Raw genomic sequence first — 15,373 nt, forward strand, 5'->3', positions numbered from 1 at the left:
AAGTCTTCCTTGAAAATTCTCCAAGTTGATGTAGTCCCTCATCTCAGGTTGGTTGATATTTCTTCTCAGAGGAAACACAGCTGAAGGTGATACCCTGTATTTGGTCAGGAACCTTACTAGTTATCACGCGTCTTCTCCCTCATTGAATTCAAGGTTTTGGAGAAATAAAAAATAGTTTTTTCTTATACCTTTGCAGTAGAGTATCATTTTCAAATATAGATTTATTTATTTATTTATTTATTTTTAGTAAGTGAGCGTAACAATTGACTTTAATTTTAAGCTTGAAAATTTGGCTTAGTTATTGTAAAGCATTTCATTAGGTATTTTTTTCCTATTGGCAGTTTGGTATAGCAAGTATTATTTATTATAAAGAATGGTTTCAGTGTTAAAGCAGATATTAGTTAAAAAAATCATGTCCTTTGAGTTCATACATTGATTAACAAACTTTTGGAAAGTTGATTCTCTTTAGTAAATATGATATGTAAAGTAAAGACAAATCTCCCCATTTCCCTTTTTTAGCAGTTAGGACTTCAGGAATTATTTCCTCAAGGTCGTAGCTGTGCTGTTTGTGGTAAAGTGAAATGTAAACGACATAGGTACGTTAAACACTTTTAATTTGTTGATCGTTCCAGTTACATTTTGGATTTCAAGCAGTTTAACTGTATGATTTTCTTTAGACCTGCCTTGCTACTTGAGAACTACCAGCCATGGCTAGACCTGAAAATTTCTTCCAAGGTTGATGCATCTCTCTCAGAGGTAACTGATTTAAATAAAATTGCTATGTATACCCAAGCAGAAAGTATTAAATACCTATGGAAAATTTAATCATGGAGTATTTTAATATATGCTGCCTAATCAATTCTTGGCTGGTAGTTGATTGTTATACAACTTGAATGGTAAACTAGAAATGTTTTTGGATCCCATGTCTAATTGAAATGGACATTGTAGCCAAAAAAAGTACTGTTTACCTAGTTATTGCTTACCTCTTATAAAAATAGTCATTTTTATTATAAGACAGTAGAAATAACCATTTTGTAATTCCAGAGGAGACCTGAGCTACAAGGAGCCAATGTGTATCTTACTGAATTGTGACCCCATTTTTGACACTAACTTGAGCAGAGAGTCAGATACATTTCAGTGTTTGTCCATAGTGTAGGAATAGAAAGCATGTTCTCTTATCTTTGTTCCAGTCACATTTTATATGTACCTTTTTGGTAACATATCATGTTTTAGTTATTTCTTTGAGAGACTTGGTCTCTCCATCCAAGAAAGCAGTCAAGTCCTTGAAGGCAAGGAATGGGTCTCATTTGTTCCCAGCACCAAGTGCAGGTGCCAGATATATTGTTGGTACCTGATAGATATGTATTGAATTAAACTGAATGCTAATTAGTGGAAGAATAGCATTAGGCATCTGAATCCTGCCTTAATTGTCCTTTTTCCCAGTTTGTATCTTTGTTTGGTGAAAAGTATGCTGCATAAATGCTAAACTGTTGGCATTTTTCCTTTTCATTTCTTCTGTAAGCTCTTTTTCATCCTTCAGATTCCCTGATTTAAGACTGTGCTGTCCAGTATAGTAGCCACCAGCCACATGCAGCTATTGATAAACACTTGAAATGTGTTAGTCCAGATTGAGATGTGCTGTATATGTAAAATACAGTAAAATATGTACTGGATTATGAGGACTTAGTAAGGAAAAAGAAATGTAAAATATCCTATTATATAGTCTATGTTGATTACATATATGATAATATTTTGGGTATATTGGGTTAAATAAGATATATCATAAAATTAACTTCACCTGTTTCTTTTTACTTTTTAAAAAACATAGCTACTAGAAAATTTGAAATTATATTTGTGGCTCACATTATATTTCTGTTGGAGAGTGCTGATTTGAGGTCTGTTGAAGACAAGACTTCTAGGAAGAGTATTATTTGTAGTTTGGCACTTCGTTTCTTTTTAAAAATTGAAAAAGCTGATGTAAAGCTCTTAGCCTAGTGCCTGGCACATATTGGTGTTCAATAAATACTAGCTCCAATATTTAAAAACATTTTCTGAGATCTTGCTGTAGGCAGGAACTGGATTAGGCCCTAGGAATAAAAAGAGAAATCAGGTATGGTTCCTTTCTTCTGGGAACTTCAGTCTAGGAGGGGAGATAGCCATTTAAACAGACATATACAATATAATGTAATGCAGGCTATAATGGAAGAAATGTACAAGGTGTATCATTAGCACAGAGGACGAAGTGCATAACTGTTGAGAGGAGCAGTCAGGAAATATAACTAGAAGTTTATCAGCCTGATAGTGTGGGAAAGGGTATTTCAGGGTGTGGGAAGAGCTTTTGGAAAGAAAGAGAGGCTTTGAAACAAGGTGGAGTGTTCAGCAAACTGGAGGGTGAAATGCGAAGGAGGATGTGGGCAACGAAGAGACCAGACTCTATTAGCTAGTATTTATCGATCACTTACTGTATAGTAGATATTGTACTAATCACTGTACTTGCATTATTCATGTAATCATACAGCCTATGAAGTAGGTGCTATTATTGATTTGATGGTTTTACCAAAGGAAGGGTTTAGAGAGTTTTAATAATTTTCTCAGGTATCATACTTGGTTGGTAGCAGAACTCAGCCTAAAACCCAGGACTGCCGTAGTTCTTAACTGATTTTTATATGGCCCTTTAGAAATCTGATCATCAGAAGACTTAAAAGGCCACGCTGAAGGAGTTTAATTGATCGGGAGTCAGTGATTTTCAAATTGTGTAACTAGAGTTTTCAGATGTGATTCACAGGATGCAGTGGGAGGTGAAAAGGAAGTGGATAGTCACAGGGGCTGGCAAGCAGCTTTCTCTCACCCCTTCACAATCAGTGCAGCTCCACTTGTCTTAACTTTGATATGTTGTGGTTTGATATATTGAGGGTTTCATGCAGCGGAGTGATGTGGTCAAATACATGTTTTAGATCACTTTGGCAGGTTTATGGAGGGTGGAGGGGAGCTAGCTTGGAAGGAGGGAGACTAGTTTAGAGGCTATTGCTATATATAGGGATGAGACGATGAGGACCTGAATAGTGGAGCTGTAGAAAAGAGCTACTTAGGATGTAAACTTAGTAGGGCTTCTGATTGAATTTGAGGGAAAAATATATTAATAAGATGAAATGTTTAATGGTAAATTTTCTAGTCTCCTCTCTGTGTCCTAACACTGTCTATATGTGTCTTATTTTTCCAGGTGATATCACTAATGCTTACTTTTTTAGTAAAAAGTCCAAGTCTTGTTGCCTTAGTATTTAGAGAGTCCACAGTCTTGATTACTGCTGCAGAGAAGGTATATAGTCAGATTAGATATATTGTTTCATTCCCTCCCTAGTGTTTTTTAAAGTTAATGCCCACTGCTACAAGTCCTTTAAAAATTAAACTATACTGCTCCACCCAGGCTCAAGGAATGGAAGGTTTAACACCCAGGATTTCTTTTGTTTTGTTTTGTTACTCTTTCACATATAACTTGATTTTCAGTGTACAGCTAAAATTTTCACGAAGTGAGCATATTCATGTAGCCAGCCCCCAGATCAAGAAACAAAAACATTATTAGCACCCAGAAGTACCCCTCATGTTCCCTTCTGGTCACTATCCTCGCTTCAAAGATAATCACTGAAACCTAACTTTAACCCTTTATGTAAGTCTTATATATTTGTTTCTTCATTTTATTCTGGGAATACTGACTTACAGAGAGGGTTAGGAATGCAAAAGACTAGCCTATTTTCCTTATTTCCATAGAAATTTTTTGTTCAGTGAAGCTTCAGAGTCAGAACAATTTAGGTTTTTAAAATTTTTTTAAATTATAGGAATATTTAAAAATGTGTGTCATTCTAATAGTAATTTTTCTTTTTTATGGTTTTCAAAGTATTTTTTCATATGTTTTCTTTCATCATCACAACCATGTAAAGTTGACATATACATTTTGTCATGTGAAAGTGTGATATTAGATGTCAATATATGGGATACTAAACTTAGTTTTTATTATATATTTCTTAGTAGTAGAGTTTATTTTCCCAGAATGAGTTAACTAACTTGATTTTTCTTTGAAAAATAATTTTTATGCAGGTTCTTGAATTAGTGTTGGAAAACTTCATTTACCCCTGGTACAGGTAAGCGCTTTCTATAAGACCTTTTTTCTATAGTATAGTGAATACCATTAAGTTAAATGTGCTAATGATATGTTTTCAGTATAGGCCAGGATTTCTCAATTTTGGCACTACTGACATTTTAGACCACGTAATTCTTTACTGTAGGGACCTGTACTGTGCCTTATAGGGTATTTAGCCGCACCCCTGGCTTTTTCCTAGCGAATGCTGGTGGTACCCCTTCTTCCCCTAGTTGTGACCACCAAAAATGTCTTCAGAGATTGCCACATTTACCTGGGAGGCACAGTGGTCCCAGTTAAGAACCATTGATTAGGTCATCAATTAACAGTTTAGTGATAGCAAAGAGGAACTTAGGCTACTTTTTAAAAGAGAAGTAACTTGTAGAATTTCTTTTTTTTTTTTTAAATCAACTTCATTGGAGTATAATTGCTTTACAGTGTTGTGTTAGTTTCTTCTGTATAACAAACTGAATCAGCTATATGTATACATATATCCCCATATCCTCTCCCTCTTGCGTCTCCCTCCCACCCTCCCTATCCCACCCCGCTAGGTGGTCACAAAGCACCGAGCTGATCTCCCTGTGCTATGCAGCTGCTTCCCACTAGCTATCTGTTTTATGTTTGGTAGTATATATATGTCCATGCCACTCTCTCACTTCGTCCCAGCTTACCCTTCCCCCTCCCCGTGTCCTCAAGTAACTTGTAGAATTTCTCATGACTCCTAATTGTAGGAGTGATTTACTATTTTGTATGCACTTTTTACATTTGAAATAGTTGTACATTTACAGGAAAAATTTATATTCAGATATTTCGTTAAATTGAAAATTAATTTCAATAGACTTTTCCTGGAAAATTAATGTTCTTTCCAAAGCAACTTTGTTTTTGGTATCTGATGTGGATGTACAAGTGCCCTATGCTTAGCAGGATATGGATCTGAAAAAAATATGTAGTTTGACAATCAGAAATCCCAAGTTATATTATAAAACAGATGTTCCCTTACATAAGCATCATGTATTTAGTTATGTATTTGAACACTTAAACCTGTATGACTTACAGATGTAATATTTAATGATAACTACCCAAATTTTATATAGATTCCGTATATTTTGAATTTCCTAATTTAACAATGCTAGTAGGGGACTTCTCTGGTGGTCCAGTGGTTAGGACTCAGCGCTTTCACTGCTGTGGGGCTAGGTTCGATCCCTGATCAGGGAACTAAGATCCCACAAGTCATGTGGCATGGCCAGAAAAAAAAAAAAAATGCTAGTAGTTGAGTTGATCTATAGTGTACTAAAACAAATTTAATATTCAGTTTATATGGCATATTTTCCTGAAAAGCTTATATAAATTAATTTTTTACATTAGAGTCTGTCTTAAATATGGGGCATTTGCCATTTAAGTAAAGTTGATGGTGAGGCCTTTTGTAAAATGAATCCTGTTGTAAAAAACTTCCCCACTGCGACCCCGCCCCACCCCTACGCCCACATTATGACTCTTCAGATATAAAATATGGCTGTATTTGTAAATGTTAAAGTCTGTATTTTCTCCTTTGATGCTGTGATATCCCCTTCCTTGGAGTTAATAGTGGAAAGCATGATTGATACAATTATCTTCCTTATTTTACCAAGGTACTTAACAGGTAGCATCATCTTCAAGTTCAGAATATCACCATTATACGTACCTTTCTTTCTTGCCTTTGATTAGGGAAGTATCCTTATTCTTCTAGGGACCTCAGGACTACAGGAAAACTCAGGAGAAGGTTGTCAAAATTTCTGTTTAAAAACAGTTGAGTTTCAGTTTATTTTCTTTTTCAAATAGAACACACACTTTTTTCCCTTACTTTTAGAATTAGTTTATATTATTAATATAGAAATATTTAAACTAATTTAAAATTTAGTATGTAATTCTGTTGCTTCTCAAAATTATTCTTTGTTTTATTTCTTAGATATTTCTTTGATGATGTTTAGAAAATGATCTTAAAAATCTTAAAAATATGACCACGTACATGTGAATGTCTGCAGGGAAATATGTACTATAATTTAGTTAACAGTAATTATGTCTTGGCACTAGAATTATGGGAGATTTCTATTCTTTGTACATTTCTTTTTTTCTCTACTGTAATGCATTATTTGTTAAAAAAAAAGTAGTGTAAGTAAATGGAAGAAAGTCAGTTCTAGACTTCTCTTGTTTTCTAGAAGAGGAAGCTGTGTATTTCTTTGAACTTCTAAATGCTTGCTTTTCTCCTCAATTGAAGGGATGTAACAGATGATGAGTCCTTTGTTGATGAACTGAGAATTATGTTACGGTTTTTTGCATCTGTCTTAATTCGAAGGATTCACAAGGTATATATTTATAATGAGAAATTTGGGAATTTCTATACTGTATGTATTTGTTTTGTTCCTCACTTTTAATTTTTTAGATTAAAAGATAAATGGATTACTTTTGATTAATTGATCAATTTTGCTTTCTTTATTTTAATGTTTGGATATCTTGGTTTGTGGCAATTAGAAATAAAAAGACAATTAGAGAAAAAAAAATTCATGTTCCAGTTAGATGAATTTACTGAATACAGGGTAATGATTATGATCTACTTTTTAAAAAATTTCAAGCCATAGTTTGTTTATGTTTGAGTTTCTGTCTGTATATACTTAACAGTGTGTTGGCTGTAGACATAAATACTTTTCTACTGCCTTGTCAGTTCGATAGAATTGAACATATTGACAATAAATTGGCATATTGTATCTGCCATTAGTAAATAAAGATAAATCTTGTTAAATGTTTCTATACCTATTTGAGAAGTGAACAATACAGTCAAGTACTGTGGCAAAGATATGCAAAAATTATGAATAAGTAGTTCACAAAAGAAACATATAAAATGGCTAGTGAATATTTGAAAATATGTTGTCTCACATGAAATATAGTCTTTTGATGAGATACTGTTCTTTTGCCTATCAGGTTGGGAAAGGTAAAAAACATGATAATATCTAGTAGTGGTGATTGTGGGGAAACAGGTAAAGCAAGTACAAATTCAGATTGATGTAACTCTTACCCTGGAAGGCAGTTTGGTAATCTTTATTAAAAGACTTAAAAATGTCTGTGCTCCCAAATTTAATTCCATTTTTTTCTTAGTATATTTTAAAGAAATAATCACAGTAGTTTGTAAAAATGTATGTTCAAAGATTCATTGCAGTATAGTTTATAATAAGGAAGCCTGAAAAGGAAAACATGTCCAGTGGTAGGATTGTTGGTTGATTGAATATAATACATGCTAACTATAAAATCCTTTCTGTAGTTTTTGTGATTGCTTGCTTTCATTTAGCATAATGTTTGTGATTGGTTGTTTTCACTTAGCATAATATTTTCAAGGTTTATTCATGTTGTCATGTTGTAGCTATATCAGTACTTATTCTTTTTATGTCTGAGTAATATTCTGTTGTATGGATATGCCACATTTTGTTCATGCATCCATCCATCCATCAGTTGGCTATTATGAATAATGCTGCCATAGTGTTTGTGTATAGGTTTTCTCGGGAGGGAGGGGGTGGAATATTTGTTTTCATTTCTTTTGGGTTTACCTAGGAGTGTAATTACTGGGTCAAGTGGTAACTCTGTGTTTAACTTTTGAGGAACTGTCAGACTGTTTTCCTAAGTGGCTGTACCACTTTGCATTCCCACCAGCAGTGTATGAGGGTTCTGATTTCTCCACATCCTTGCCAGAACTAGTTATTATCTCACTTTTTGATTCTAACCATGCTAGTGGGTGTGAAGTGGTATCTCATTGTGGCTTTGATTTGCCTTTCCCTATGACCAATGATGTCGAGCGTCCTTTCAGATGCTTATTGGCCATTTGTGTATCTTTTTGGGGGAGAAATGTGTATTCAAATTCTTTGCCCATTTTTTTAAACTGAGTTATTTGTCTTTTAATTGTTGAGATGTAAGAGTTCATTATCTATTTTGGGTATACTTCCTCCATCAGGTACATGATTTTCAAATATTTTTTTCCACTTTCTGGATTGTTATGGTACATTTCATTTTATCTGTATACTGTCGTGGGAGATAAGTGGGTCATTATCATACCCATTTTATAGAAAGTTAGTAATATTCTTTGTCAAAGTGTCAGAGGTAGTTGATGGGCAAAAGATTAGGCCTGGGTCATGTCATTCCTAGTACAATGTTATATCCTTGATAACATGGACTGACTAATGTAAATTGGGAGTTTGGGGATAATGAAAACAATCATTTAAGGTCCACAGTGGTTTTTTTTTTTTTTCTTTTTTTAATCAAAGTTTAGTGACAAACTCACTATTTTATCATTTTGATTTTGATCTGAAGTCTCTAAAATGGAACTTACAAGGGAAAATTTTTGTGCGTATTCTCAGAAGACAAGATTCCATAAAATATTTAAAAATGAAAACATCTTGTTTATTTGATAAATATATATATGAGACTAATTTATAATCACTGAGTACCAAGAGAGCAGGGATAAATGAAGAGTAATGTTATTTTGCAAAAAAGGTGTGCTACTAGCAGAAACGTCCCCTCTTATTGAACATGTTTGATCTTATACAGCCAAAAGATATCTGTAATCTGCTCTGGGTTTTACTAGTAAATCACTAAAATTTGGGGGCTTATGATCCATTACACTTACTAGATTTATCAGCTTGTGATGTTTTTCCTCTTTCTTAATGAGGAATTTAAAAAGAACTGAAAAGTTAACACAAAACAACACTATTGTGATGCAGTTTTCTCATGCCTTTGGTAAAGGGAGAATATGATGTGTTGAGCTTTGTGATGGAAGCTAAGCCTGTTGAACTCCAATAAACATGCTTTTTGGTGATTTACTTAATTTGCAGGGCTTTTTTTTTTTTTTTTAGTTATTTTATTTTATGTCTCTTTTATGTGTGTACTTGTGAGCCCCCAGTCCTCTCTTACTAACCTTCCGTAGTCACTACAGTTTCCAGCCTTTAAGTTGAACAATACCTGGGGGGAATGATGAAACTTCATTTTATTCCAAAATAGAATGCTTCCATATATCTTGAAACCAGGATTTACCTTGTAAGCTGAATGAAAAGTTTATTTTCAAGTGACCTTAGTAAACACAAGTTTATAACCTCAAAGGGATGATAAAGTTACTTGAGATTTTTTTCTTGAATGCATTTAGAATGAACACATTAAAGAAATAAGTCAAGAAAAATTTAGTGTATAGGGTATGCATATAAAGGTATATTTTCATTACTGTTGTAGTAAAACGGTCTAAATTTACAGTTAGTATGATCCAAGAATGTAAAGTGCTTTTAAATTATATTTTTGAAAGATTCCCAATAAAACCACTGATTTTTAAGATCATATGTTCCAATACCTTAAATACATTGTTCCTGCCATTGTAACTTAGTGATAATTATTTTAAAAGTTTTATTTTAATGTTGGATTTTTCTAGGTGGATATTCCATCTATTATCACCAAGAAACTATTAAAAGCAGCAATGAAGCATATAGAAGTGATCGTTAAAGCCAGTCAGAAAGGTAATACAAAGTTTTACGTTTCTTACACTGCTACAAAGTTTGAGTTTGTTTTTATATACCAATTTCACTTTAAATATCTAAGTCTGAGTACTGATAAATTAAGTGATATATTCACAGATGCTGTGAAAGTATTAAACTGAAATCCCTTTCAGTAATTTGTTAACATATAAGTGATTTTGAGAACTCAAGAATCTATGAAAATTAAGGTATACTCGGATAATCTTTAGTTATATTATTGATGAATCTTGTCTTTTTTTGCATGGTAGTCTGTTGCCTTCATTACCTCCTCTGAGGTGTCTTTCACATCTCTTCCCTCCTTTTTTCTTAATGATTTCAACAGTTTCGATGAAGCCTATCCTATTTATTGCTACTATGTTAATTTCACAATGCCACAATTCTGTTACCTGCCTACTTAAAAAAAAAAAAAAATTAGCGACTGCTACAGAGTCAAAACTGTCCTATATTTTATTTATTTATTTATTTTTTTTATTTTTTTTTTATTTTTTAACATCTTTATTGGGGTATAATTGCTTTACAATGGTGTGTTAGTTTCTGCTTTATAACAAAGTGAATCAGCTATACATATACATATGTTCCCATGTGTCTTCCCTCTTGCGTCTCCCTCCCTCCCACTCTCCCCATCCCACCCCTCCAGGCTGTCCCAAAGCCCCGAGCTAATATCCCTGTGCCTTGCGGCTGCTTCCCCCTAGCTATCTACCTTACTACGTTTGTTAGTGTGTATATGTCCATGACTCTCTCTCGCCCTGTCAAAACTCACCCTTCCCCCTCCCCATATCCTCAAGTCCGTTCTCCAGTAGGTCTGTGTCTTTATTCCTGTCTTATCCCTAGGTTCTTCATGACATTTTTTTCCCTTAAATTCCATATATATGTGTTAGCATACAGTATTTGTCTTTTTCTTTCTGACTTACTTCACTCTGTATGACAGACTCTAGGTCTATCCATCTCATTACAAATAACTCAATTTCATTTCTTTTTAAGGCTGAGTAATATTCCATTGTGTATATGTGCCACATCTTCTTTATCCATTCGTCCGATGATGGGCGCTTAGGTTCTTTCCATCTCCGGGCTATTGTAAATAGAGCTGCAATGAACATTTTGGTACATGACTCTTTTTGAATTTTGGTTTTCTCAGGGTATATGCCCAGTAGTGGGATTGCTGGGTCATATGGTAATTCTATTTGTAGTTTTTTAAGGAACCTCCATACTGTTCTCCTGTCCTATATTTTAAACCCTTTCCTATTTAGTCAAGTATTTTGATCTACTCTTGTCCTTCACTATATATGATACTTTAGCCAGGATGACCTGTTTGCAGTTTCTTATGTGTATCTTGGCCTTTATACTGTCATGATGTACACATAGCATACATTCATCAAACGTTTGCTGATTGGATGAAACCTTCATTTGGGGGCTTTTCTTGCTCTTAGATCAAGCTGAAATATACCTTTTAAACAAAATTACTTATATGCTCTGTACTTAGTTCTTTGTGAAACTGAGATTTTCCTTGTATCTGCATTTGGTATTCTTCTTTGTCAGTGCTTCCCCAAGTATGTTCTGCAGAATACTACTCTATGTAGATGACTATGTAGAAGAAGTATCATGGTTATATTTTCTGGTAGTTACTATGTATTGTATTCCTTTTCTGGAAATACCCAGTAAGTACTAGCATTCCAAAATATCTCAGTAGTCCTGCAGCAAAGAAATAACTTTAACTTTTTTTAACCCAGCACATCCCAAACTCATTTGAGCATGGAACCAATTTTCCCTCCCTCATAATATCAATTTGTATAATCACAGTATATTTGGGGAAATTGTAGAGTGGTAGTTAAATTATTAGTTTATTTGTCCTTTGGTATGAATAATTCCTTAGGTATGAGAGACATTTCAAATTACATTTAAAATTTTTTCTGTGTTCATCTTATAATATTATAACAATTCCAGTTTTACCTTCAACATAGTTAAAAAGTGGAAGAGTTTAAATACGTATAATTTAATTGTTAAATTAAAAAAATTAACTTTTAAAATAATTGTCCTGTCACTGGCAAAAACACACCAGAAGATAGTAACTTTGTTGTAGCCATTTTGTTAAGGCTACTGTACTGTCAGAAAAAAAATATAGAAAAGTATTTTTATTGGTAAACTTTACTTTTTAGAGCAGTTTTAAGTTTACAGAAAAACTGAGCAGAAATTATAGAGAGTTCCCATATATTTCCCCCCTTCCCTATTATTAACACCTTGCATTGGTTGGTACATTTGTTACAATTGATATGCCAGTACTGAGACATTATTATTAACTAAAGTCCATAGTTTTTTTTTGTTTCTTTTTGTTTTTTTTTGTGGTACGCAGGTCTCTCACTGTTGTGGCCTCTCCCGTTGCGGAGCACAGGCTCCGGACGCGCAGGCTCAGTGGCCATGGCTCATGGGCCCAGCCTCTCCACGGCATGTTGCATCCTCCCGGACTGGGGCACGAACCCGTGTCCTCTGCATTGGCAGGCGGACTCTCAACCACTGCGCCACCAGGGGAGCCCCATAGTTTTTATTAGGGTTTTGCTCTTCATATTGTACATTCTGTGGATTCTGACAAATGCTTAATGCCATGTATCCATCAACACAACATCATACTGAATAGTTTCACTGCCCCCCCCACCCCGCCCCCTGTGTTTCACCTATTTATCCCTCCCTCCTTCCTTCATGAACCCCTAGCAACCACTGATCTTTTTACTCTTTCTACAGCTTTGCCTTTTCCAGATGTCATATAGTTGGAATCATACTGTAGCCTTTTCAGACTGTAGCCTTTTCTTTCATTTAGAACTATCATTTAAGTCTCCTCCATGTCTTTTTGTGGAGTTGATAGCTCATTTCTTTTTATTGCTCAATTATATTCCATTGTACAGATGTACCACAGTTTGTTTATCCATTCATCTTTTGAAGGATATCTTGGTTGCTTCTAAATTTTGGCAATTATGAATAAAGCTGCTATAAATATTTATGTGCAAGTTTTTGTGTGGGAAAATTATTTTTAATATGGTCTTAATTTTGTTGTAAAGACAAACACTTTGAACTCAGGATATGAGTAAATTGAGTCTTTTATTTTTATTTTTTAATCGATCAGTTTAATAAAATACCCAAGTTATTTTGTTTCTGTGAAAGTGCTGTCATATATATAGACCAGTTTGACTGACATTTATCCTTGAGTCTTTGCAAGAGAGGGGTTGCTAAATTGCTACTATTCATGCAAAAAATGGTCCTCAATTACAAAATCAGCATAAAATGCTAGATTGGATTCATTAATGACATTGTAATTAATGAATTCCATAGAATTAAAAGGCCAGAGAATTAGAAGGACTGCATTTTATCCAAAGGTCCTGGTGTTCTAAATATTATAACAGTGAATTAGACTTGTAAAAAAGGTTTTCAGGTTTTTGATTTTTCTTCTGTTTCATGCATGAATTTGTTTTCTAAATTCTTTGGCTCCACAATTGCGTATACTCAGGAAATTAAAGGTTCAGCTCTTTATACATAGTCATTTTTACTTTCTTGGTGTTCTCTCCTTAACCTGCCTCTTGAGAGTAGGAATTACAAAGAAGTTTTCTATGTAAGTCCTTCTATCACCCTTAGAAATGTTGAAAATATATACATTAGAAGCATTGGTTTAATTTAAATTCAGTAGTAATTGAAGGATCTTATATCAGTCTTTCACCCTGAAGTTATCTCTTTGTTGTGGATTCTGGGGACTTTTCCTTTTGTGGTCTGCAAACTGCCCACTAATTAGACAGGAGATATACTGGTGATTAGTGGGGATTAATCCATGCCCCGTTTTTCAGCATCTATATATTATGTGTGAATGCTTAATTGCACCAGGTATTATAATTACTTGTGCATTTTGCATGGCAGCTTTTTCAGTGTTAACTATTTAATGACTGTTTACTGAGGTGGAAACTGAGACTAAAAGGGATTATATCATTTAACATCATCAGTTAATAAAGAAGTAGAATTGGGATTTAGCATAGCTTAGTCTTCTTATTTTAAATCCCTGCTCATGATATAAATTTTTAAAAGACCTGTACCCCAAATTCTTGGGGCAAAATGCATGGTAAACAATTGTATAATGATAAAATAAAGTACATTCTTATAAAAACTATGTCCTTGTTTGCCAGTCCTTCTTTTATACCTCTGGCACAGGTAGCCTTTATTTACTTTCTTAGTTCTGACACCATTAGAATGTATGTTTTGCCTTTTCTTTGGTAAATGTGCTTGCATTCTGTCAATGAAAATAGAAATAAATTGTAAAAAATAAATGCCATTTGAATTAGGGTTAAGATTCCCTTCACAGACTCCATGATTTTAAAACTTGGCTCAGAATGCAAATAGGGGAGAAAGCATGACTTGTTTTTCTCCTGCTCCTTTTTAAAGTATTAGTTTAGTGTTTGGCCTTTTAAGAAAACTTTTTGTTAGTGTAACTTTTATCATCAGTTAATGTTTATTAAGTAATCTAACTTCATGGACTTCCACCATATACAGTTCTGTACCTTTTGTGTCCTATACTGTGGGCAGAAGATGCAGAACTGAACCAAGGCAGCCAGTTTCTATACTCTAATTTCTTCAAAGGGTTACCTGAATGATTTTGACTAGAACTTTAAGAGGGATTTTTTTTGTTTGTTTTTTGTTTTGTTTTGTTTTTTGCGGTACGCGGGCCTCTCACTGTTGTGGCCTCTCCCGCTGCGGAGCACAGGCTCCGGACACGCAGGCCCAGCAGCCATGGCTCACGGGCCCAGCCGCTCCGCGGCATGTGGGATCTTCCCAGACCGGGGCACGACCCCATGTCCCCTGCATCGGCAGGCGGACTCCCAACCACTGTGCTACCAGGGAAGCCCTAAGAGGGATTTATAAAACATTTGCAGGGGATGAACAGAATGTAACGTTTGATAATAAAAGCTTTGTGTGTGCTAGAAGATGTTTTCTTTAGTTTTTTCCACTTTAAACAATTTGCTTTTCTTTAATATACTTTGTAATGACCTGAGTTTAAAGTTTTGTTTACCAAGGGTGAAAGGGCTTTTTTATCAATTAATTTTGAATAATTAAAAAACTTCCAGCAAAGAGGAAACTTATTTTCTTCATATCCTTTTTGTGAAAAATTTCCCAGTAGAATACATATTGGAAAGAAAGGAAGGCTAAGAAAGGAATGGCTATGTTAAATTAATTTGTATTTGTTAGTGGAAATGGCTGAAGTTATTTAACATTGTTAACTTCTTCCAATATTTATTTTTTATCTCTATTTATAGTAGAAAATGCAGAGTTTTTACAGCAAGCTGCTTTAGAAGAATATGGTCCAGAGCTTCATGTGGCTTTGAGGAGTCGAAGAGATGAATTACATTATTTAAGGAAACTTACTGAACTACTTTTTCCTTATATTTTGCCTCCGAAAGCAACAGACTGCAGGTATAAATAGACTAGAAAATGTCACAGCATACCATACCGTATGTATATTGCTATTCTTGATCATAATAGGAATACACTAAAACTTGAGATTAGGCTATGATATAATTTTTCATTTAAGAAATATAATTTATCAGGTCTTAAAATGCCATTTTAGGTACTAAGCATTCATGATGTGTTGTGTTGCTAAGAATTTTTTCTTGGAAATTGATCGTAGGAAATCAAAGACAAATGTAAAAAATTAATTTTCTTACTTGAGATCATT

The 15,373-nt window shown here is 34.2% G+C and overlaps 1 protein-coding gene across 12 annotated transcripts in view; it reads left to right on the forward strand.

Moving 5' to 3' along the window:
• SNX14 (sorting nexin 14) overlaps window positions 1-15,373 on the forward strand; it is a 67,169-nt gene that overhangs the window by 15,166 nt on the left and 36,630 nt on the right. For 4 of the 12 annotated variants that reach the window (XM_065888825.1, XM_065888827.1, XM_065888834.1 and 1 more), the window contains exons 3-8: window positions 520-596; window positions 678-756; window positions 4,093-4,136; window positions 6,387-6,474; window positions 9,570-9,654; window positions 14,955-15,111. In XM_065888825.1, the coding sequence (XP_065744897.1) occupies window positions 520-596; window positions 678-756; window positions 4,093-4,136; window positions 6,387-6,474; window positions 9,570-9,654; window positions 14,955-15,111 (530 nt within the window). Of the gene's footprint in view, window positions 1-519; window positions 597-677; window positions 757-4,092; window positions 4,137-6,386; window positions 6,475-9,569; window positions 9,655-14,954; window positions 15,112-15,373 lie in introns of those variants that run through there. The other 8 variants (XM_065888828.1, XM_065888829.1, XM_065888826.1 and 5 more) reach the window with 5 other exon arrangements.

Source organism: Phocoena phocoena, chromosome 12 (assembly GCF_963924675.1).
Source record: "Phocoena phocoena chromosome 12, mPhoPho1.1, whole genome shotgun sequence".
Lineage (NCBI taxonomy): Eukaryota > Metazoa > Chordata > Mammalia > Artiodactyla > Phocoenidae > Phocoena > Phocoena phocoena.